The sequence below is a fragment of the Peromyscus maniculatus genome, chromosome 6 (assembly GCF_049852395.1).
Source record: "Peromyscus maniculatus bairdii isolate BWxNUB_F1_BW_parent chromosome 6, HU_Pman_BW_mat_3.1, whole genome shotgun sequence".
Taxonomy (NCBI): domain Eukaryota; kingdom Metazoa; phylum Chordata; class Mammalia; order Rodentia; family Cricetidae; genus Peromyscus; species Peromyscus maniculatus.
In genome coordinates this window covers 117,646,461-117,671,734 of record NC_134857.1, presented here as the reverse complement: position 1 = coordinate 117,671,734, position 25,274 = coordinate 117,646,461, and the positions used below count along the sequence as shown (strand labels likewise).

At 41.9% G+C, this 25,274-nt stretch overlaps 2 protein-coding genes across 7 annotated transcripts in view; one reads left to right on the top strand and one right to left on the bottom strand.

Annotated features, from left to right (window-relative positions):
- The window catches only part of C6H4orf17 (chromosome 6 C4orf17 homolog), a 29,745-nt gene extending 22,057 nt beyond the window's left edge, over positions 1–7,688 (top strand). Inside the window, exons 5-9 of the mRNA XM_006970323.4 lie at positions 70–213; positions 2,736–2,817; positions 3,820–4,027; positions 5,631–5,674; positions 7,076–7,688. Of these exons, the coding sequence (XP_006970385.1) occupies positions 70–213; positions 2,736–2,817; positions 3,820–4,027; positions 5,631–5,674; positions 7,076–7,263 (666 nt within the window). The 3' untranslated portion in view covers positions 7,264–7,688. The remainder of the gene's footprint in view (positions 1–69; positions 214–2,735; positions 2,818–3,819; positions 4,028–5,630; positions 5,675–7,075) is intronic.
- A 3,031-nt stretch (positions 7,689–10,719) lies between these two features.
- On the bottom strand, positions 10,720–24,327 carry Trmt10a (tRNA methyltransferase 10A). 6 transcript variants are annotated; one of them, XM_006970324.4, is made up of 8 exons: positions 24,167–24,327; positions 20,023–20,226; positions 19,030–19,192; positions 18,092–18,163; positions 17,105–17,179; positions 15,329–15,478; positions 13,554–13,659; positions 10,720–12,259 (listed from the first exon to the last, which is right to left on the bottom strand). In XM_006970324.4, the coding sequence occupies exons 2-8, from the start codon at positions 20,205–20,207 to the stop codon at positions 12,003–12,005; spliced, it is 1,008 nt and encodes a 335-aa protein (XP_006970386.1). In that variant the 5' UTR covers positions 20,208–20,226; positions 24,167–24,327; the 3' UTR covers positions 10,720–12,002. The 6 variants fall into 6 exon arrangements, with proteins under 6 accessions (XP_006970386.1, XP_015847914.1, XP_042135926.1 ...); XM_015992428.3 differs by lacking the exon at positions 24,167–24,327 and adding an exon at positions 22,969–23,924; XM_042279992.2 differs by lacking the exon at positions 24,167–24,327 and adding an exon at positions 23,636–23,861.
- Between the last annotated feature and the right edge of the window lie 947 nt (positions 24,328–25,274).

Sequence of the window (25,274 nt, the reverse complement as noted above, 5' to 3'; positions counted from 1 at the left end):
TTTAATTTAATTTATGTAGAAATTACAAGTGCAACAACGCATGCCGATCATACCGTATCTTTGATTTAGGGTGAATTTAAAGCCAAAAAGCCGCTCCTGCCTCCAAGGACGGGCTCTGCGGCTGGCTCCGGGTACTCGGAAGTGATGAGCACCAAGACGGATGGGAATGAAAACACTGTGTGCATACCAAACTATCTGGAGCAGGAGATAAAGGTAAGAGGCAGGTTTATTAAACCCATAGCTTGGAAACGGCATGAATACACACACACACACACACACACATGATAAAATGATAGATTCATTCAGGACTTAGCCTCCATTGTAAATCATCACAGAGAGGGGAAGAATATATGAATAAGTTGGTTTTAGGTATTTGGCAACAGACAACACAGCTCCATGACTGTGAAACTGGAGGATTACTGCATTTAACCCAGACTTCGGCTAGGGCATGGAGAAGTGGTACCCACAGGGCAGTGTCTTCACTACAGGGAAAACGGTTAGAGCTTGAGGATGCTGAGCTGGCTGGAGTCTCTGTAAGTAAGATGCTGAAGAAGAAAACCCTATGTAGAGAACAAGCTCCAGAAATACGCACAGGCCCCACTGAGTCTTTGGTCCAGTGTCAACCTTCGCACACACAGAGCAAACTGCAGAGGTCGAGGAGAAAAGACTGAATGAAAGAGCAATTCTTGGGAGCTGCTGGCTGTCAGTCACGCACACACCAGAGTGCAGAGAGCCTCTTAATACACCAAGAGTTCAGCGGAGACCCAGACATTTCACACCTGAAGAATGGAGTTACTTTGATCCTACAGCTGGGCACAGTGACTGAGGGGACACCCAGTGTCAGCATCTGGCTTTCACACGCGTGTACACACATGGGCGCACATGCTTCACATGCTTGCATACACACATACACACACACAGCATATACATAAATATTAACCAATTTAAATCCAGAACAATAAATCTACCTAAAGTAGATCTAAAAATATAAACAAGCCTATTGGCCTGTGAGAATATAGTGAGTATTCTAATATTTGTGTAACTGGGGTCTCAGAAGCAATAAAGATTAGAACATACAAATTATGGGACGAGTTAGTAGCTAACATTCTCCTAAAGTGGACAGAAACTTAAACCTAAACAAGATAAACTGGGGGTAAATTGCTTCTAAGCATCAAAATCCAGCTGCTGACAACCAGAGAAAGAAGACACACCACTGTTGTTTGGTTGTGCCCTTTTGGGAGGCCTACCACCGGCTCCCAAATAAGTCACACACAGAGGTGTGGTAGAATATCACTTCAAGTTTTGTTTGTTAGTTTTGTTTAGGTCACATTTGTTTAACTCTGTGAAGCTGTGTTACTGTGCCTGTCTAAAACACCTGATGAGCTAATAAAGAACTGACCAACAGCAAGGCAGGAGAGAGAAATAGGCGGGGCTGGCAGGCAGAGAGGATAAATAGAAGGAGAAATCTGGGAGGACAAAAAAAAAAAAAGGAGCAAGGAGCCTGAGAAGGAGGAGGACTGCAAGGGCCAGCCACTCAGCTACACAGCAAGCCACGGAGTAAGAGTAAAATTTACAGAAGTAAGAAAACAGGAAAAGCCCAGAGGCAAAAGATAGATGGGATAATTTAAGTTAAGGAAAGCTGTCTAGATACTAAGCCAAGCTAAGGCTGGGCTTTTATAAGTAATAATAAGACTCCGTGTGTGATTTATTTGGAAGGTGGGTGGCGGGTCCCTTTTCTTACTTTTGTGTATCTTACTTTCACTCTTAATCCATGGCTGGCTGGGTGGCTGGCCCCTAGCATCCTCCTCTCCTTGTTCTCTTGCTCTTTCTTCTTTCCCAGATTTTTCCTATTTATTCTCTCCACCTGTCATCCCAGCCCATCCTTTTTCCTGCCTCACTGTTGTCCGTTCAGCTCTTTATTAGACCATCAAATGTTTTAGACGGGCAAAGAAACACAGCTTCACAGAGTTTAAACAAATGCAACATAAAAAGAATGCCACACATCTTTGCATATTAAACAAATGTTCCAGGGCATAAACAAAGGCAACACATCTTAAAATAATCTTCCACACCACACCACACACCTTTCTACTATGATTGCTGACTTCTTAGTAGAAACCTGCACAACCACGACAACAGAATGCTTAAAGGACAAAAGCTCTCACCTTACTGTTTTGTTCTTCAAAAGGGAAGGAGAGATTCAGGAGGAAAGACCTGTAGTTTGAGGGAAAGAAAAAAGCAAACAAAACCCCCTCCCACAATCTCAAGTATGGATTTTCACTGACTGCTGGGATTTAGGCTCCTGTCTCACTGTCTCAGTGGGCCCAATACTGTATTCAAAGAATTGAGGCACCATCCAGCTCAAGTGACATCCTTCTTAGCCAAACAAGGAGAGCAGCAGCCAGCCAGTCAGCCAGCCAACTTCCCTGACTAGCAGATTCTCCTTCGGGCCCCCGGAAGCCCGCACAAGGAGTCCGTTTCCTGAAGTAAATTGATCCTAACAGATGTTAGAATCAAATAGACACAGCATGACACACAACAGACATCACTTGAACTGGCCATGCTTTCACTGACTGCCCTTTGCACTGTTGGAGATGTAGCCCACAAACTAGATCCCAACTGACCCAAGTTGCATGTACCCAGAGTGACATTTGGGGAGATGAGATTCTAAAGGAAGAGAAGGAAACCTTGTGAGCCTGGTGCCATTGACTTCCTCACTGTGTGTTCCCTCTCAGATCCTGGCAAAGCTCAGCGACATTTTACATACCGATTCCCTGGCCGAAGTTCTGCGGTGGCTGCTTCACGCAAGCACCAAAGGTGAGGTTAAAATGAGCGTCTGCAGGCACCAACCTCGGGTTACTGTCAGAGATGATGAGTGGGACACATGGAAGCCTCCTACCTGGGGCTTGCAAATAAATATTGCTGAATTATTTGCCCAGAGTCCCTGTAAGCCTGTCCACCTACCTGCATGCATGCTGGCCATTCAGCTCATCAAAAAAATGTAGTGTATCTCATTACATTGATAGGAAACATGTATTCCCAGCTAAGGCTGGTTTCTGCATCTCCTCTATGCTTCATACCCCAGGGCCCTCCATGAACACCTCCTCTGGCCTATTGTGAAATCTGAACATAGGCTTGTTTCTTTCCTTTGGTGTGGAGGGTGGCAGCATGACCTTCCATGTTTCAAACTCCTCATAGCTATGATGATTTAATCTTAGCTAATGCCTGTTATCTCTTGGGCTGTCCCTTGTATGTGTCATGAAAATATCAATACACTGCAGGGCAATCCATACAGCACATATCAGCTATCCTTAAACTAGCTGATCATCAAACTGAGCCAAGACCTCCTCCATGGGCCCCAAGAACATGCTTTTCCAACACCTTCGCAGGTGTTGCTGGTGGGTGATATTGGTCCGGGGAGTACTCTCTGAAAATGGGGAGCATTTTGGAAAAATAGTACCGTGCCATAGAGTTCAAGACTACTTTTAATTGCAAAGTGCTTGGGGGCAATTTTCTATGGGTGGGGGATTGTGACATTTAATAAATTGCATGCATTTACAAAAGAATATGTTATTACTTGTGTGTGTGGGGGGTGTGTGTGGAAGCAAGTGTCTCCATGAATGGTGCACAATGGACTTGCAAGAGGTAGGCAGGGGAGGTAGGAGGGGAAAGGAGGGGGGAAAGAACACGCTGAAGTGACGTAAATGTATGGCAATGTCACAGTGAAACCCATTACTGACTTAAAAAGAGACAAAACGTTTACTTCTCGTCCACACGACAATAGTAACGTCCATGCTCTCCAACCTTTCCCCCAACCAGAAAAGGAGTGGGTATCCGCTTTGGTTCATTCTGAGCTCTCTGACATTAACCTGTTGACTCGCCGAGGAAGAAACACCCCAGCAGAACCAGCAGCAGAGCCCAAGAAGTCATCCACAGCTGCAACACCCACCCCAGCCAAATCAATGCAAAGCACACCTGCCAAACCCAAAGTGCTGACCGGAGCTAGAGAAGGACATCAGCCCCCCAGGTAATTAAACAGGCCACCCAGGTGCCTCTGCACAGAACGACTTCACACTTCCTCGTTTTCTCTTTCAACTGCTAGTCATGCGGAGGTTTTGAGTCTTAACTCTACCCACACACAATAACAAAGTTGTTCTCAGTTCCACTGTTAGAACATTTCGGCAGAGGCTGTATTCTTTAGCTAATAAATAACCTTTCTCTTTGAAGAAAATTCCCTTTCCACTAATGGCAAAGTAAGACTAGACATCTAGAGAGCTAAGAAAAATATAAGGCTTTAAAAAGGCATTTTAAAGGTTATGTGTGTGTGTGTGTGTGTGTGTGTGTGTGTGTGTGTGTGTGTGTGTGTTGTGTATGAGTGCAATACTCACAGGGGCCAGAAGAGGGCATCAGATGCCCCTATAGCCAAGTCACAGGAAGTTGTGAGCCTCTTGGTGTTAAGAACCAAACTTGGGGGATTGGGGATTTAGCTCAGTGGTAGAGTGCTTGCCTAGTGAGCACAAGGCCCTGGGTTCGGTCCTCAGCTCCAGAAAAAAAAAAAAAAAAAAAAAAAAAAGAACCAAACTTGGGTCCTCTACCAGAACTGTAAGGTTTCCTAAACATTGAGCCATCTTTCTAGCCACAAGGGCTTTAAAAAAGTTTAAGTATGCAAACCATAAAGGACACTGGAACTATTATTAGTGTTATGCATATTTTGTAAATGCTAGTATTATATAGGTATGGATTTTAATGTAAATCAATGAAGATAAAAATAAATCACTTCAACTGATATATTCCTAGGAAGTTTCAGAGAGAAAAATAATCACTAAGCCATTTGAACAATGTTTTAGAAGCAGTATTTGTTAAACCACGCGATTTTAACAGAAGAAGAAACAGAGCTGGGTGTGGCAGTAAACATCTGTAATCTCAGCACGGAGGAGACTGGAGCAACGGTTTTGCAAATTTAAAATAAAATAAAATTTAAAGCTAGCCCGTATAATAAATTAAAATAGAAAGACCCTGTCTCAAAAGAAAAACAAACAAACAAACAAAAGAAACACATGTATATTTATGTATAGCATGTTGAAAGAATGTGGGTTAGGCTGGCTGGAGAGATGGCTCAGAGGTTAAGAGCACTGGTTGCTCTTCCAGAGGTCCTGGGTTCAATTCCCAGCAACTGCATGGTGGCTCTCAATCACCTATAATGAGATCTGCTGTCCTCTTCTGTCATGCAGGTAGAACACTGTGCACATAATGAATAAATAAATAAATAAATAAATAAATAAATAAATAAATAAACAAACAAATAAATAAAAGTAAACTAAACGTTGGGTTAAATGTAGAGTCACAGAAATAATATGATAAAAATAATGTCACTTTAAAAAGTATACATTCTAACTGCCTGCACTGTTAAGTTTCTGTGACATCAGAAAGTAGCACCTGGTAAGAGCTGACCTCCTATTCAGTGAGTAGCTTATGATAGGCCTGCTAGATATTTTCTCACAGTAAGCAGTCACTGGTAAGTAATTTAAACCAAGGTTGGGATAGCATGTTTAAGATAGATGCCATTAGCTTGCTGATGCTATAGTCTATTGCTGTTTCTCAAACTCTTTTTCTTTCTCCAATTGATTTAGAATGTCAAGTCAAGGATCCGAAGGCAGTAAGGCTGTCTCACAAGGTTAAGTACAGTTTGTGTGATTGCAGACGGTATAAGGAAATCAGTAGGTACTGACTACTTCGGGACATGGGTGCTAAGGATCTTGGCTTTCAAAGGACAATCAGTGAGGTCTGAGAGTAGCTTTGAGCCCCACCCACTCTTCTAAAGCACATCTGCTCAATTTTGTGTAAGATAAATATGACAGAAAAGTTTTCTTTGGGACCAAACACTCTGAAAAGTAACACAGCCAGACAGTAGTGGCTGCAAGCAGTCACACTCATTCACTGGAAAAGATTGCTGATCCATCCAGAGACAGCGACTTCCCTGGTTAATTCTGCTTGGTTTGACTGTCATGGACCTAAATGATTTCACCGTAAAGAAAATCTACCAGAAAAGAATATGACTGCAGCAATCACAAACAGGTACCCAATGAAGCAGCTGAGAACCAGTGTGCCCCAATCAGAAGCCCAGTATCAGCCTGCAGTTTAGACCAGAGAGACTCAATTGTCGTAGAAAACCTACTTTGGTCTCGAAGAGTACAAGAGTAGCCTCTCTGGAGATTTGTAGCTCCCAGCAGTAAAACAAGAACTGCATTAATGATTACAGAGCAATTGTCACGTAAATCTACAGGCCTCCAATACAAAATCTGTCTTGCTTCTCCAAGTTCCCCTTTACCAGAAATGAGAGGTTCACCAAGTAGAATTCTTCAGTGGCCTTGTTACTTTCCCATGGAGTTCACCAAAATCCAAAGTGGCTCTATACATTAACAAGCAGTAAGTGTAGCTGAGATCGGAAAGCATATCCCATCCCTTGCTCTAAGATGGCCCACCAGATTCCTCACTCTAGAATAATAATTATTACATGACAGTTCTAGTTACCCATGAGTCTCACTGATGGCCCACACATAGATTTACCCTGCCTAGATGCATAGACTTTTAAACAGGAATCTCCAGACTGCACCACTTTTCTCCACAGTTGACATTTGGCATCTCCAAACCTGCTCCTGGCTTGGAATGACTGTGTGGGCTTTGGAAAGGTCTGTGGAGTGCAGTTAAATTGGTCTAAGATGCTTGTCTGTTCTCTTATTTTACCTGTCAGGATAACAGATCCTTATCTCACTGGTCCAGTCCTTTCCCCAACATCCTCACAACATCACACTTCACCAACTCTAAACCCCACCATCACCGCTAAGAGTAAGCAAACAGATCATGTAGCTGAGCACAAATATCTCATTGAAGGTGAACACGGTAAAAGTGAATCGATTCTGTTAAGATGTTTGAGTGTTTTTTATTCATCTAACCTTCATATGTGTTTTGTTTTTAACCCCACACTGCTCACTCATAAAACAAGGCAGAAGCTAAATTCAGCTTCTCAATTATAGTCTTATTTAATAGTTTTTTGTTTTTTGTTTTTCTATTTCAGGGACTGAGACCCCATTGCTTATAAGAGGAAACAAGATGAAAACACCTGTTACAGAATATTTCAGCAAACCAAAGACTCCTCTCAGGTCCAACACTCAGGACAGCAGATCGACAAAACCAATGTCAGCCAGGAGTGTGCAAGTGTACAGCCCTCAAAGGGCACTCTATCCTTTAACACACCAAAGGTAGAAATGGACACTGGCCAGTTCTTTCACAAAGATGAGCTGCACACTGACAGAACATCAAAAATCATTTTAAAAATAACCAAACAGTCCCCTACATGGTGGCACATGTAAGTCTCAAAAACACATGTACACAACGCTAGAAATAAATATTAATGAAGACATTATTTCTATTTGTAGTTAGTTTTAATACACATAAAAGAACTATGCTTATTTAAATGCAATTTTCTATCCTGTACTAATAGTGTTAGTACCTAATATAGAGCGGATACCAGAAAGCCATCCATAATCAGAATTGAGCCCTGAATCTAAATCCAGAGTGGAGAAAATTTGCTTGAGAATTTTAACATTTGAGCCGGGTTTGGCAACCTATGATGTGGAATAATTCTCATCTCTCCAAAAAGAAAAAAATAAAATAAAAAGTATCCTTAATTCATGAGCCAGAAAGGAGTTTATTTCCACACAGCGCTAATGGTGAATGCTAATAATATAGAATTTTTTGGCGTTTTAAAATTAACTATTCTTGGGCTACAGCTATTATTCTATTAATATAAGTTTGTAACATGTGCTTCAGGGCTTACATTCATACTCAGTGGACACCTTTGCAGTGCTTGTTGGTTGAGAGGCCCAGGATCCTTCTACCTTGTGGCTCAATGATCATCTAGGGTACCACTGCCAACTGTACCCAGCAGACAGAAGAAAATTACACCAGAGAAAAGTACTAAATTTTCCACTGTTGCTGTAACAAAGTATTATAAACTTAGCAACTTAATGCCACACAATTTTATTCTATTACAGTTCTGGAGGCAGAGATGTGGAATGGGCTAAAATGGAAACGAAGTCATTTTCCTTTGGGAGGCTCTGGGAAGTCTGTTTTTTGTCTTCTACAGGTGATCCATTCTCCTTCATTTGTGGTTCTCTTCCATATTGAAAGGGAACAATAGCTAACCAAATTGTTCACTTCTTATAACAAATCAGTACGACACTCTTTGGCCTGTTTCTTTTAGTTTAAAGACTCTCATGATCACACTAGGCCTGTTCTCCAGACTAATAAAGATCAGGTCACTGGGGTCTGGGAAGATGGCTCCATGGGATAGTGCTTACTTTCAGATTGCATATCCTTTCCAGTTGCTTAGCTTTATTTTTTTACAGGTAATGAGGCTTTTCTCTTATCTCAAGTTTTCTGTATGTGTCTGCATGTGCATGCACACGTGCATGTACTTGTGTGTACAACATGTGTATGTGTGTGCATTCATGTATGCACATTCTGCAGGCACATTATGCAGATGTAGAGGTCAAAGGATAACTTTGAGTATTACTCCTATTCTACTTTTATGAGACAGGTCTCTTTGTTGATTTTCCCCTTTGTATGACAGGCTAGCTGCTCTACAAGTTCCTGGGGACTCCATATCCATTTCCCTTCTCTCAGTAGGAACACTAGGATTATAGGTGTTCATACTAATGTGTCTTGCTTTTTATGTGGGTTCTGGGGATTTGAACTCAGATACTCATGCTTGCATGACTAGCACTTTTACCCACTGATCTGTTTCTTCAGACTCCATGTTTTGTTTTCTACTTTGCTTTGTTACAGAGAACCTGCCTGTAGGGCTTAAGTTTTTATTTTCCTTGATAGTCCACTATCTCTTTTAGAAATGTTCCACAGATGATGGAAAACAAAATTTGTTTTTATTTTCAACATATGGATCTTGATCTAGATACACCTGTTATTAATTATACAGTGTCCCATATACAGTGCCCACATACTTACCGTTCATGCATCTGCACTGTCATGGTGCAGGGAACATGATTTAAATTTCCTTACACATGTGTTTCTATTTCATCTGATCCTCAAAGCTGTCTCTCAGTGTGTGCTGTGACGTGGAGGAGCTCTGGTTGTGACGGGAGACTAAGACTGCCCCTTCATTAGAACATCCTCTTTCCCACGCCGCTTGGAAAGTGCTAGCATTTATCAACTGTGAAGACTTTAACTTGTCTTTTTTTTTTAGCTTGGTATGTCCTTTTCCTTGTCTTTAAATTTTATTATTACTATTTTAAAAGTGGATATAGTCACATTTTTATCCAATCTGAGGCGTTTTGAAGCATGAGCATTTATATTTGCAGACAGGACATAGATTTGATCTTTCACGATTTTGTTTTATGTTAGCATTGTTTTTACTGTTTTAATAAAGGCTTCCCTAAATGATACATATTTTTTTCCCTGTAAATATTTATTTATTCTGGCAACAAGTCCATTTTCAAAATCATGCCAAGGCTTGCACTCCAAAGGAGCGACCCTGCAGCTGGTGATCGCTATTTTAGAGCAGGCGAGGTCAGGGGAGAAGAGGAGGAATGAGGGAGATGCAGACAGAGGAAAACCAGGGTGAGAAGGCATCACCACGACATCATTGCTTACTTCACAGGCGATCGTTGGTTCATCCCTGTGGGATAAATGTGCTAACAGTCACATTTTAAATAAGGACACTGAGTTTGGTAGCATGGGCAGTTTCACAATGAAAACCCAGGCTTAAACCTCATCTGGTTCCCTAATCTTCCCAGCATCCCAACTCTTGGGAATATGTCACGCTACTGCACATGCCTCCCAGTGAGCTGGGGAAAGGGACAAATGTCTCCATGGGCTCACTCACTGACTACTTTAGGCCCCTGTGCCCATGAATTCAAGACCTCTCTTCCTATTCTTTTCTTCTTTTATTGCTTACCTGTTGCTGTACAAAAAAGTTGAAAGAAAAGGACACATTAAGATTTTTTAAAAAGGTCTTTAAGTATTATTTTTATAGCCAATCTTTAAATAACTCCCAAATTCTTTGAAGATGAGTAGTGGTCATTGTCTTCTGGCCGACAGCCGAAAGACGGACGCCAAGCTCTTTTAAATGTGTGTATGTGTGCCGCGTGTGTGCAGGTGCTGTACGATGCTAGGAGGAGTGTGGCCCTCTCACGCTTGACTCTGAACCTGCAGCCTCGGAAGCTGTAGGAAAGAAGTTGTGGTTATTTTAGCCCACTCCGTCTGTGGTGATTTCGTACAGCACACCCAGGAAACCAATACAGAGCTTTTGCGATTAATGAGAATGAAACTATGTGGTAACTGAAATACTTTCCTTCACTTTCATAATTCAACAGGGCCCCATTCCATATACACTAATTCAAGTGGGAGGCGCTGTATCAGTTATGTTTCTGTGGCTGCCGGACAACAGGCCAGGGAAGGGCAGGCCAGGCAGCAGGCCTAGGCGGCCTGGCAGTCAGGAAGCAGTGACCACATTTTATCTGCACAAAGGACAGAGAATAAAAAGGACAAGTGCCTATAGAGCCTCACAGCCCACCCCAGTGACGTGTTTCTTCCAGCAGGCTCACCTCCTAAAGTTCCCACACCCTCCAACACGGTGCCACCAGCTGGAGACCGAGTGCTCAAACCCGGGCCTAAGGGGACACCTCACAAAACCTGGGCCAGTACAGTAACAACACGACCTTTATTCTTTCAGAACTTCCAAAGAACTCGCTATAACAGGCAACCAAGAATAAAGTAACAGACAGTCAATATCAATACTCGTCTAAACAAGCTTCCATCTGAGTGTGATGCCAGCACACGTACACATTACACAATAAACAGAGAAGACCGGAAACTGATTTTGTCGCAGTTCTGTGGGGCTCCTGGAGACCCACTGCCCTTGTGCCGAGGGCGTTGGGGCTGAATGTACTTCTCTGTGATTGCCACGCAGACGGTGAACAGCTCCCTTCTGCTCCCTCTTCCTTGGTCAGTTTCCAACTACTGCTGGATTTTGGACTTGGGTATTAGTGCATTCAACACAACCATTCCACAAACAATACATATCAGTCCTGTAACTGGACTAAAATGTGGGCAGGTATACACATTATTACATGCACATTTTCCTACATGCCTATGTTATTTACAGAAACACACATTTACATTAGTTGGGATATTACAGTCGGAGGCAGATGCACAATATTCACATTAAAAGCTAACATATATAGAAATATGTTATATATATGAAAAACATATAGAAAGGACAGGTTTTTTTTCTTTGCTTTAAACTGGGGTAAAGACGAATTGATTCTTTAAAAATAACATTGTAAAATAATCTAGGCAGCAAAAATTTCATTTTGTAATTGAATTAACTATTGTCCCTAAGGAATTTAAGATTATCCTTGTGATTATTTCAAAAGTATGAGAAGGCATCACAAGGGAGACGCAGGAATGGCCCCACTGTCCAAAGGGATGAATTCCTGAGCCCTGCAAACAACTGGTATTCCTTCTAGAATTAATGTAGTTCTTCAAAAGAACTACACTGAACACAAGCTACAGACAGAAGAACAGCCTCCCAAGTCCAACATGCCAATGACACACACACATCTGCTCCAACAATAGGATCGCACCAAAAAGACACTGAGAGGAACAGAGAAGACCCACGCTAAATCAGAAGGCACACTCTGAAGCATACACTCCAGTGAATGAGCAGAAGGAAGGCATAGTATGGGGAACATTCTCCATGACTCTGATCTGAGGCTTCAAACAACTTTGAAATCATACTTTTAAGTCTTCTTACACAAAACCAAACAATCCTTTCTTGGTGCTTAAAAGGTTTTTCATTATCATTTAACTCTAAATTCCACAACAGGGTTGAGAGAAAGATCAGTGTTCTTGCAGTCTCGTGTTCCGTGAGGCGCCACACTCTCTAGACTCTCCCTCAGTGGAAGGACAGCTGGGGAGGCTGGTCACTGTGGGACAGGGCTCACTGAGGACACCGGGCTGCTCTGCGGGCCCTGCTCTTCTTTCTGTGGTGAGCCAGGGTGATTCCTGCAGTGCTCTCCCTCGTTGGAACTGTCCCACCCTTCTGGCTGGGGCTGCTGGTCCTGAGGAGAGCTTTCACAGGCTTTATGTGCAGGAACAGCTCCTTTCCGTTGGGGTAAGATGGTAAAAAATGCCTCTTGCCAGTCTCTCGTTTCCAAGAACTCCAGGATAATTTCAAACACTGCAACAAGGACAAATGGCAGACACTCCTTACTCAGCTGTCTTAATGTGACCCTTGTGCTGGGTGCTGATTTGCCCTAACTACTGTAAAGTTCTTACCTCCTCTGCCTTTTGGCTCTCAGGGACCAACTGCCCCATGGCTCTCCAGTCTTTGTTCTTCCCAGTTTTTCCTCAGCCAGTTCTTCAACCCCAGAAACTCACTAGCATCGGTTGTCACTCATAATCAGGAGAGGATCTTCTGAGGTCCCACCCTATCCCCATCAGTGCCACCTCATCTCTCAGGCACTAACAACTAGGACACAGAGGCTAGCATTCAGCTGCATTTCTTCATCTCCCCTAAGAGAACCATCCAAGAAAGCTTCTGCCTACCATCTGCCTTTGCTTTCACAGTAGTAGGAAGGAAGCCATACTGTCCCTAGGTTCACCACACTGTGGGAGGGCTTTCTAGATAACTTCATAGAAAAGTCATTTCCACTAGGTATCAAAGGTTTTCAAAGAAATTTGTTCACTGGAAAAGTAAATTCACTTCTCTAATCCCATAAAGCCTGTTATATCAAAAGTATTTAGGATTACATAAATTATTGTGTATGGTTAAAATTGTCCCTTTAAAAAATTAAATAAAAGGGCTAGAGAGATTGTTCAGTGGTTAAGAGCACTGGTTGCTCTTACAGAGGACTGGGGTTCAGTTCCTAATACCCCCAGAACTGCTTACAACTGCCTATATAACTCCAGTTCCAGGTGGTCCAATTCCCTCTTCTGGGCTTCACAGGCACCATACATGTACTTGGAGCATATATACACATGTAGGCAAAACATTCATACACAAAGAACAAAAGTAAATCTTTAAAAAAAAAATTAAAGCTGGGTGGCTTGGTGGCACATGCCTTTTATCCTAACATTCAGGATGGAAGCAGAGGCAGGTGGATTTCTCTGAGTTCAATGCCAGTCTGATCTACATAGTAAAACTATGTCTCAAAATTTTTTTTTTTTTTTCCGAGACAGGGTTTCTCCATGTAGTTTCGGTGCATGTCCTGGATCTCACTCTGTAGACCAGGCTGGCCTCGAACTCACAGAGATCCGCTTGGCTCTGCTTCCCCAGTGCTGGGATTATAGGCACGTGTACCACCGCTGCCTGGCTAGCTAGTTGCTTTTATGCTTTTGTAGATTTTTAAAAGTTTCTGAAGCACTCACTCTTATTTCTAATAAACAAATGACTCCTCTTTTCTATTCGTCCAAATCTGAACTGTACTGTCTCTTTCAGAGTGTCCACTCAGGCACACCCTTCAGTAGCTTACCATGGTTAACTGCCAGGACTTTTCGACTGTTCATCTTCACGAAATCTGCAAGAGGGAGCTGTGCATGTTCAATTCCATAAGTGGATGCTTGTCTAAATGTGAGTCCCTGAGAATAAAGACACTGGACTTAGATGTACACAGTCTATGAGAGGGTAGGCCTTTTTCAGAAAGGACTTCAGTGGAGAAAACTATCTCAAGAGCGTGGACATTTAAGTCCTGGCAGTGAGAGAACTCCCAGCTCTTGTATAACCACCTCACTGTCCAGAGGTGAAGAAGACAGTGCATTCCCAGCAGTTAAGAAGCCTCTCAATGGCAGAACAAGGGACGGAATCTGTTTTCTAATTATTCTCTTTCCCATCCCCAACCCCCTTTCTCACAGTGTTAAACTTTCCAACTGAATTCAGAAAGAAACACTATCACTCTTTCTGTGAGTGAAATATACAAAGGACACTCGGTTTCAGTCATACCCCGAGGCACAAACATAAAATAAAATGAAATCCTGAGTGAGAAGTATTTCAGCTGTCCTTATATTTTATTTTTCCTTTCCATCAACTAAAAAACAGTGCGATAGGAATTTTATATTTTCTCAAACTTAAAATACTTTAAGTGTATGTCTATCCTAGATGAAAAATCCCAAAAGGCCATGCAGGAAGTGTAAGCTGAATCTCTCAACAAGTACTTAGCATATGGGGGCCGGGGGGAGATGAAAGGAGCCAGGGGCTTTTGGAGAAAACTATTAGAGTTCCTGAGCAGAGAACCTGTTCATGCATAAATTATAAGCTAGAATTCTCCACTGAGAACAACAGAAAAGTTGAAGACAAGGTCCCTTCGATGTTCTAGAGTTGCTCATCCAATGGCTAGCCACACCTGGCAACTTCAAGATTACAATTAAAAAAAAATCCAATCCAATTTCTCTGTCGTATTACACCTTGGTACTCCACAGATCGCCTGTGACATGGCAGAAATTCTATGTACACACTGTTGCTGAAGAATATGCAATTCCTTCATATATTGTGCTGACAATAATTTTTAGAAAAAATGCCTTTTCCTCAGAAAAATAGGATGAATTCAGTATGTTGCAAAGTACATAATATTCTCTTCAGAAAGAGGAGTTCTGTAACTTTTTATAAAGACATGAGATGAAAAAAAAATAAGAGAGAAAAATAATTTGAGAAATCATATATTTACAAACTAATATAGAGCTGGAGAGGTGATCCAGTAGTTAAAAGCACTGCTCTCCTAGAGGACTGGGTTCATTTTCCAGCACTCATGTGGTGGCTCACAACTGTTCAAAACTCCAGTCCTGGGGGTTCTGATACCATTTTCTGACCTTCAAGGGCATCAGGCAAGCACATGGTGCAGACATATATGCAGGCAAAAACACTTAAATACATAAAATAAAAATAAAAATTTTTTAAAAATTGGTATAAACTTCAATGGCTTAGCAATTCATTAGTATCAGAGCCCCTAGCAACACAGCACAGCTTAAATATGCAGACTCTGCAGCAATATGGTCATGTCCAAGAGTCTGCTTTGCTACCTACCATGATTGAATTTAGGCTTAATTTCTTTGTTCCTCAAATCCTGCAACTGTGAAATGTAGAAAATAACTGCACTGATCTCCCTGAGCTGCAGAAAAGGTCAAGTAAGCTAATGTGAAGTCCTTTGCTTAGCTTAGGTCACACAACAGTAACAGGTGCTCAAGAAGGACCATTCGTCATGAGGACTTTGTCACTATCTGAAACATAGATTTAGGTAGGAGCAAAGCACAGTACCTTGTGATGGTTGTGGTCCACTAACCCTCCAATCACATAGGCCTTTGACTCATCTAAGTCCTTCAGTACATTAGGAGAGTCTGACGTCAGATAAACCAGCTCTTCTTTCTTTATGAGTTCACTATAGTGCTCTGATTTGATGTGGATATCCTTTAAAAAACAGAAGGAGAATGAGTATATTAACTGGCAGGATACTGTGAAAGCTGGCTAAAAATGATTATCCTCTTTTCCCAAAAGAAACCTGCCCAAAAGCATCTGAAATAAAGCCTGAGAGGCTATTGCTAGAATAGCATTTAAAATCCATAACCAATTCCTTACATCGTAACTCAGTCACTGACATATCTACTGACCTTGTTTCCTTGGTTGGGGGCCTCAGTCCCTAATCTAATCCACACATTGAGCGCAAACTAACTTTCTAAAAATCTCACTTGTTATTATTCAGGCCTGTCCTGGAGGTTCAAACTCCTTAACTTAGAAACTCTTTCCTGAATATGGCACTAGCCTATCTTTCTCATTTTATCTGTGTCCAAAAAGAAAAAAGAAAAACACATTTTTCCTGCCTTCTTGATCACACTGTTTTCCAGATAAGAAATGCCTTTTCCAATTACATCTCCTATTCGAATCATCAAAAGGAAACTGCTTGTCAATTTAATTCATTGAATGTGTCTGTTTCTATCAGGAGACAAACTTGAAAGCTTCTTGACCAAAACTGTCAGTTCAGATACAAGACTGAGTAAGAGCTGGTAGTACAGATTTTTCAAGTCACATTAATTGCCTGAACGATATCACCAGACCCTGACTTTCATACAATAATTTTAAAGAAAATCAAGTGAAGCAGACACTTAAATTGTATGCCACTTTTCTATAAAGCAGTATGCTATAAACCTGACTCCATACTTCACAGTGGCCTCAAGGGGTATCTGAATTACTAGAAGCCACTGAATCCATATTTCTCTAAAAAAGTGAGGGTGTAAATAATAAGCTTAGCAGGACACAAACTAGAAAATATGCTTGTCTAATGTATTCGTTAGTTCTTAGAAAAAGAGACATGAATATCAAAGACTTGCTAAGGATGGTCCTCTTGCAAATGTCTGTATCACAGGCTTTTAATGAATGCAGCCTTTAGATTAGTAGGTGCTAGTGGGGGAAGCTGGAGACTGTAAGAGCTGAAAACAAACAGTAAGCAAACATGGACGGACATAACGCAGCACTCCTGAACAGAAGAGCACCCAGCCAGCTGGCCACACTGGTGCCACATCTTTACAAACACCTAAAACAGGGAAAGTATACATCACAGATAAAATCTGAATCTGCTAGAAGCCACGCTAAAAAAATAAAAATAGGCAAATTAACTTCAATGTATTTTAACATAACATGCCCATGTTATATCCCCCAATTCAGCACGTATCTCACATTTATAGCACATGTCAACTCACGATCCAGATTTTCACATCTCAGGAGTTTACAGCCAAGTTTGGCTACTGGTCACACAGTGGACAGCACGGATTTAGATGTAGAGACACTTTCAAGTTTTAGAGTGAGGCTTTTAGGTAGTTCTTTTATAAGAAGTGGCTCTAAAATAGCAGACAGTACTTAAGAGAGTGAACATAGACGAGCAGACATCCCACTCTCTTCCTTAGCTCCTCCCCTGTGTGACTTCAGAAATGGCTGTAATGACACCAGGTTCGCAGCACACCATTCTTGAGATTAGGGAAACCAAGAGGCCTTCCAGGAGCTCAGAGGTCATGAAATGACATGGGAGTGGATGGTCCCTACCTTCCAGTTGACCCATCCTTTGTCATTTTCATTCATGTTCTTTTTCAGTTGACCTCCATGGCTTGTCAAATAAAACTGATGAGCAATTGGTAAGCAGAGAAAAAGAGGAAAATCATCAGTTTAGTTCAGTATTTTACTTCCCTCACCACTCATTGATCACCAGTGAAAGACAAAATAGTTTTCACGGATTTAGAAAAAAAGAACTGTGCTCAACCCCGAGCACCCTGAAACGGGCGGTAGAAAGGACAGGTATGAACCCCTGGCCGAGGCAGCCCACGCACATGTTCCTCCCACATCATCCTGCACACTCCCTGCCCTGAGTCAGTTCTCATCCACCTCCCCGGGGAAGTGCTGCTGCCACTCTTACTGCGGTTACTTTTGCTGCTGCAGAGCCTTCCCTGACACCCACTTGACAGCTGACTCAAGGGTGCTGAGGGTCTTGTGAAGGGAAAAAAAGATGTAACGACTGGCACTGAGGTAGGTAGAGAACTGTACAAAAACGCAGTCCATACTGCTCCCACGTGGTAAACCACACAGCCACACACAGCACACCGGGAAGTCCTTGGCTCTTCGCGGCTCTGTGACTACCGCAGCAGTCAACAAGTCTCCCAATCACTCTCACCTAAGTTTACGGAACCCTCCTCGGAACTGTCAACGGCTCCAAAGGAAATGGAAAACACACACAGCTAAGAGGCCCTGCTGCACACATCAGTACAGGGCAGCCTCCCTCCCCTCCCCACTTCCCATGCTGGAAGGCATCAAAAGCTGAGAGACTGGTGTGAATACATGAAATCCTGAGTGAACAGACCCTGAAAATGTACAAGACTGCTGATTCATGTTCAAAGTATTTTTGTAGAAAAAACTGATCAGATAAGTATGATACAAAAAACCTCTACGACTCCCAGGCAAGGGCAACTGCAACAATCCAAGCCTTTTATCATGGGAGATGGAAAAAACCCTAAGTTTTCTTTAATTCTCCATACACACCTGTACAGGATGTGATGCACGTCGATTTTCTGCATAACATCGTTGAATCTGCTTATGAAGTTTCTTAATATCCTATAAAACAGCACAATTTAAAAAACAACAATAAATAAAGGCGATTGTGATAGTTTTCATTTGATTTTCCTACACACTGACAAAATTTCTACCTGTAAAGTTAATGCTCCATAATTCACCTATCCTTCTGTCCTTTAAAGTTTCTATCTATTCAAAATGCCACTTGACGCTGTCTTAACAGACAAGAAAAACAAAACCTTCTTTTTAGAATCATGCTATTTCCACACTTTACCCCAGTGGTACTGGGAAAATGCAAGATTTAAAACAAAATTTGTGAGTGTTTGCACTTGGCTAATACGTCTGTGCGCCATGTACACGCAGTGCCTCTGGAGGCCAGAAGAGGGGGTCAGATGCCCTGAAACTGAAGTTCCACAAGGTTGTGAGCCACCACATGGGTGCTGGGAACCAAACCTGGGTCCTCTGCAAGACTAACAAGTGCTCTTAACTGCTGAGCCATATCTCCAGGCCTGCTACAGACTTTTTTGAAACAGGATTTCACTAAGTAGTTCAGGCTTGCTTCAAATATGCTATATGTCCTAGGCTAGCCTAAAACTCTGAGATCCTCCTGCCTCAGTTTCCCAAGTGACAGAATTACAGACAGATGTCATCACAGTAACTATAGATTTTTATAACTAATGAAGTTTTACTTATAACTTATGAAGTTTTACTATCTAATTATGGGTAAATGTCTACCTATGTATATATAAGCATAAACATAAATATGCATATACATATAAAAGCACTTAATTTAGGAGTAAGAGATTTTGAAAAACTTAAGATGTAGTTTAATACATAAATACTGTCTATAACATTACACACGAGAATAAGTGATTTAACCTAGTTCACATACAGGGACCTCGGGATACCTTTAGCACCATCAAATCATCGAAACTGCAGTCGATGATGAGGCGCAGGCTGCTCTGAACAGCCTGTCTTCGGATGCGCTTCCTGTCACTCCCGTCCGAGCCGGACTCCAGCTGACACTGCCGCTCTAATTTCTTTCTCTTGCGCTTTTCTTTCCGTTTTTCCCTAAAATTAGTAAACAAAACGATGTTTTTGTTATTTGTGTATTTAGACGTTCACAAGACTTCTAATTAAACAAAAAGCAGCTGTGTTTGTAAACGGTCAAGTTCTATGAGACATCCTCTCCTCTGGGGAGAAAAGGTCAGAGAGAAGCAGCTTTATTACTCCATGCAGTAACTTTACACACGGAGACAGTGACTTTGCAAAGATAGTATAAAGCTTTCTTTAATGAGTAACTGAATATATTATTCAATAGTTTCATTACTGGAACTATACTATGCCTAAGAAAAACAAGAGTTATGAAGAATTTTACTTTCATAACTCACCCCTAAATGATTTTCTAGTTCAATAATAATTGGGAATACTAAAAAGAAAATTTCACTAAATTTACTAAAAGCACAAAAATAAAAGCCCAATGTTGTTCTAATCTCTTATTAGTTTTGACATTAGACAATGGCTCTGGCCTAAATGCTCTCATGGAAACCTGTTTCAGCCATACCCACGTCAGGCCCATGTTTGACCTTCCTGTGTTGTTGTTTTATCCCGTATCTAGGACACAGACACCCGCTCCCTGGCTCAGCTGTTCCAACAGGTGTCCTGACAGGCAGGCAGTTTTAGGGGAGAAAAGGTGCCGAGCCTAACATCAGTATTGCAAGAAACGTCACAAAATCGAAGCATGTGTGGTTTTAACAGCAACAACTCGGTGTTAGCTAGTAACATGCGTAACCTTATTTTTTCACAACTCCAGTTTCAATGAAGACGACTATTGACAGGACCCGGCTTTCCGTTTCCCAATGAGAAGTGGCATGCGCAGTAGCATGCGCGGAAGTACGCACTTGCGCAGCTCTCGCTGCTCCTCCCATTGCTTTTGCTTCAGCAGCTTCTTCATCTGGCGTTTAGATAGTGGCCCAGTCCCTGCATCTAATCTTGGCTTCTGTCCGTCCTCTTCACCTTCACCCACGCCTGGCTTTCTTTCCACGTTAGGAGTCTCAAGAGATGCCGGCAGCACTTCAGAGGACATATTTGTTGTTTCTGAACAACTGGAAAACAACATTGTTTATATGAATAGATAATTTATAAACACAAAGCAAAATAATCCAAATGGCCAAAAGATGCCAACGCATGTTAAACTCTATCAGTAATAAAAATACAGATTTAGATAGTTAAATTCCATTTATTGGCAAAGATCTTTATCAGTTAACATGGATTAAATACATTCGTTGACAGTACCGGTAAAGGACTGCTGTTTACATATACAACAGAGGGGCATCATACAGTTTTCCCAGAAGGCAAGTTACGTTTTGAGAGTTGTCATACACTGATACTGTCCTACAGTCAAGACGACATAACCCGGGGTTATTTGAGGAAGGCTCAGTGGCGGGACTGCCTAGATGATATTGGTCTGTGGCCATATCTGCTGATTGATGTGGAAGGGCCCAGCCCACTGTGGGCAGTGCCATCCCTAGGCAAATGGTCCTGAGCCGTATGAGGATGTTCACTAACATGAGCAATGGAGCAAGCTGCCATGCAGCATACGCCACGGTTTCTGCTTGAGATCCTGCCATGACTTCCCTCAGTGAGGAACCGTGGTCTAGAGGCATAAGGCAGAAACACCCTTCCTTTAGCTTTTGGTCAGAGTGTTTTATCACAGCAACAGAAAATCAAACAAGGACACGTGCTGACCTAGTAATTTATTTTCTTAAAATAAATTCCTGAGTCAGAAATGTACACTAAAATTTGTGTTCATTCTAGCATTATTTTTAACTGTGAAAAGCCAGAATTTACTTGAGTGTCAGCGAAAAGAGTAAATAAATATGGTTCCTCTAATAACTAATATATAATAACTCTATAAGGTCAGTTACATATAAGCCAGTAAAAAAGCTATTTCCAAAACTACTTATTGATAAGAGGAAATGGCTATATTTTACATAAGTATCAAAACAAATACTAATATTCCTATTACATCAAATTATTTTTAAAAAGTACACATTCATCTTCAACTTTTGTTCATGGATATCTATATTTTATACCTTGAATGACATAAGTTTCTTTCTCTAGTAAAGTCATTGTATATCTGGAAACACTTTAGTTATGGCTAAAGAAAATGTAAAAGTTGATTCTGTAATCAGTTTGTGAAATTCTTAGGGTTGGCTGAAATAAATCTTCATTTAAACCTAAACATGCCTCTGGATCCATATTAGCTAGAACTGAACTTGCTGCTTAGAGGGAGGCTAAACACACTGCAATGTCTTTACTCTTCAGGAGTATTAACAACAAAGCTGGAAAGTGCTTCCTATTGATCCCTGCCAAAGACTAAGCGTGATCTACTAAGCAGTCTATGGCCTTAAGGAACATTCAGAGATTTTTTTTTTTAATACAGCTAGCTAATAAGTCTACAGAGAGGCTACAATCTAAGCAAAAAAAAAAAAAAAAAAAAAAAAAAAGAGGAGGAGGAGTTGAAAGAGAAGAAGAGAAAACAATCTTCCATAACGTAATAATGAGAGAACAAAACCTTTGCAGAACATAATTTAAACAGTAATTTTATTATATGATTCTCATGTTCTTTGACAGTACAGTGTTACATTAGTTGAGATTTAATTGATTCTTATTTCATACTTAGGATAACTGAGTGAATAGATATGGCATTTCAATCACTTGAAAAGGAAATAAGAGTAATACCAAACAGTTACTAAATCCTCCTGAGTTTGATAAAGAATGCATCACCTAACAAAATCTCAATCTCACCAGAATGGACTGTATTAGATTTACTTTAAAAAGAAGTCACCATGAGATTGGATTTATTTGAATTTAAAAGTTATTAAATAATTCCTATGAAACAAGGCATCTCAAACAAATCTAGCAGACAGAATATACTCAAAATACTTGGCTGATTAAAGAGACAAATGAGCTGGGCGGTGGTGGCTCACACCTTTAATCCCAGCTCTTGGAGAGGCAAAGACAGGTGGATCTCTATGAGTTTGAGGCCAGCCTGGTCTACAGAGAGAGTTCCAGGATAGCCAGGGCTACACAGAGAAACCCTGTCTCAACAAACCAAAAGAGACTGAGACAGAGAGTATGAGAGAGAAAGAATGAAATCATGGCATTATGACTCAAACTCAGCTCCAACATCAACACTTCCCAGTCACCTAAATCCTTGGAGGTGGGGGTTCTGAAGGGACCGTGCTGATTGCACACTGTTGACAGACGGCTCTGAAGGCATTAAACTCAGAAATGTATAGAGATAACAGAAAAGCGAGGGATAATGGAAAAAGCAAGACTCATTAAATATGAAAACTTAAAAGAAAAACTAAAATTCACAGGAAAACATTTTATGAAACAAATTTTCCATTTCTGCTTATCCATGGCAATGTTTTTCAGTAGTTCTCTACGTGGTTCAAAAACCTGAAGTGTTGAGCTATTCTGTGAGGATTACAAAAGCATGTTCTATAATTCACCTCCACCAGGGGGAGCCTTTGTCTTTCACATCTAAAATGTCTCAAGTTAGATTTAATTTGACCTATCGCAGAATAGTGACATTTTTGAACAGCCTATCAAAAATAAGGAAACATGAACTAGACCTAATTTTTTTTAAATCGATTCTCGAAACACTGTGCTGGGTGAGTTTCCTAAGCTTTAATTAAATAAGCCAGACAGACGTACTGAAACACCTATACATGAAATGCAGATAAAATACTAGCTGGCTATCTTATTTTGGCTAGACAGCTTCCGCTCCGACTGTCTACCATACAATAAATTCATTGTGTACGAATTTGCTGCATTACCTGTTATGCAAAACACGGCACTTTTGAGCATACTGTTTTTAGTTTGGGTTAGGACGTCTCTGTGGCAGTGCCTGGGGCTCCTCCCTGACCGGCAGTGATGCTCACAGTGTGTTTTCATTCACTAAGCCAAGTCAAGCAAGTAATTAAGGACATTTTACAGAAAGTATAGAACATAAGCGTGGAATTTTACTGCAGCACAATTTTTAAAAATGGATGGCTAATTCATAGATATAGGGTATCAGATGGGAATATAAAACTGAACAATGATGACTAAGAGTATTTGGTGTGGGGAGACCACACATCATCGAAGACAAAACCCTCAGCTGTTACCGTGCCGAATCAAAACAAAACAGCCTTGGTGGTTTTCAAGTTTTCTTTTCGGGAACTGCCGAGTCGCAGTAACTGCAGAGCAGAATTAATGACCTGCCAGTAACAGTTGTTTTTGTTTGTTTTTTTTTAAACGTGTTGGTCAGTTCCGCAGTAAAAACAGCCCTTTGTTCATTTGTCAGATCCCTTAGACCAGAGTGCCGGCTTGGGAGGAACCTTAGAAGACAGTTCCGGGCGGTTTTGTTCGTGTTCTTTTTTAAGTGAATAATCTCCTACGATCTCTTTACACCCCCGGACAGATAGCCGCATTTTAAACACAATGTATTCCAGGGACATCTACCAGCTCGTGGATCTTAACCTCATCCTCGGCTCAGCCGCGTCTGCAGCAACCGCCCCTCGACTCCCCGCACCCGACCGCCGGGCACATCAGGCCCAGGGACGGGAACCCAGCAGAGGCGGGGAGAGCGCCTTGCCCGCCCTCCAACAACAACGCAGCCCTGCGACGGGCGGGCCGCCGGCTCCACATGTCGCTTCCTGTCACACTTCCGGTACAGACCCCCACGAACAGAAAGCCGAGAGACCCGCGCGGCCCAGGGCCCGCGCACGCGCAGACACAGGCCCGCGCGCCCGCCCCGCCCTCGCCGCGCGACCCAACGCAGCTGACCAATCAGACCGCTGCAAGGAGGGCCGTGGGGCGGGGGGGACGCGCCGCCTGACGTCACGTCCTCGGAGAGCAGGCGATTACTTCCCGGGCTATGGCCCTCTCCCCCGGAAGCCGTGCTTGCCGCGGAGGGAAGCGCGGCTCGCGTTCCCTTAGCATCCGCGAGGGTACCAAAGCGTAGCCGCGCAGCAGTCGCAGTGCCATATTTACCAGGCCGCGGGGCCGATGGGGAACGCCGGGGTTCGGTCAGAACGCCTTTCCGATGTGCCCACCGCTCCACGCGTCAGTCCTCCGCCAGAAACTTCAACTCCCAGAGGCGGTGGTTGCGCGCCTGGTTACGGCACTTGCGGCTGACGTCATCGAACCGCGCCAATTACAAACACGTTGGGGGAGGAGGCGGGGCCTGTAGGGGGCGGGGTCGAGACCTGGCTTTAGTTGGAGAACGTAGTAGCTACCACGAGGTGTGCTTCCCTGGCAGGAATTGATTTGTACTCACAGGCGTTTGTTCATGTTTCAGCTCGGGTCGCGAGTGGAGTAGAGCCCCACTTACAGAAATCAAAATACGAAACAGACGAAATGCTTTTATTTTCTCGGTGTTGAGAGGGTGATCTATTGCCCAAATGATTTCTAATTTATGTAGGTAAAGGTTACCAGACCATGGTTTTTCATAAGTGGAAAAAACTTAAAGTGAAGTTCTTAATAAAAATGCATTGACGTTAAGAATTGAAGGTTTTTTTTTTTATAACCTTAGTAAAAACATACACTTTACACTCCATTCTTTTGAGGTTTTCCTATGCTAATTTGCAAAACACGTGATATTTCATCGTTTGTAATACTTGACCTTATATAATCTTTTTGTTAAATATAGACCAACCGAGGGGGGGGAAATTAAGCAGTGTGTAGACTGACTATTTTTTTTAATTTGGCCTTTTTGATTGATGACTATTATAGAATTTGGAAATAAACTATTTTCAAATCTTTGAATAGAAGTCTGCCCTTTCAATATTGAAAGAACCATGATGTATATTTTACTTGATGCTTGACCTTTGAACATGGTTACATGATCTTACATGTACTGAAACGTCTCTGAATTTAGTGGCAAAACCAAAGTCTGTCTTTAAAATCTCTGGTTTTATTTGGGATGTGAGCCAGGATTCTCCTGTGGCTCTCTCAAAAATAAAAGATTTCTCTTAACTGAGCATTGGCATGAAAGCTGGATCCAGTTATGATCTGTTGGTAGGACATCTTTTTTCAGCTGCCTCCATATCAGGGCAGAGAGTAGCTGAGCAAGGATTAGTAATTGGATATGGAGCTCTTC

What these genes read in the sequence shown, in the direction of transcription:
- Trmt10a (XM_042279992.2), bottom strand. Translation starts at nt 23,658, where the DNA reads ATGAGGTTAAGATCCACGAGCTG. An exon ending in AGGTTAAGATCCACGAGCTG is followed by an intron (nt 20,227 to 23,635) that starts GTAGATGTCCCT and finishes GTTGTTTTCCAG; the next exon opens with TTGTTCAGAAACAACAAATA. An exon ending in GAGCAGCGAGAGCTGCGCAA is followed by an intron (nt 19,193 to 20,022) that starts GTGCGTACTTCC and finishes TACTAATTTTAG; the next exon opens with GGAAAAACGGAAAGAAAAGC.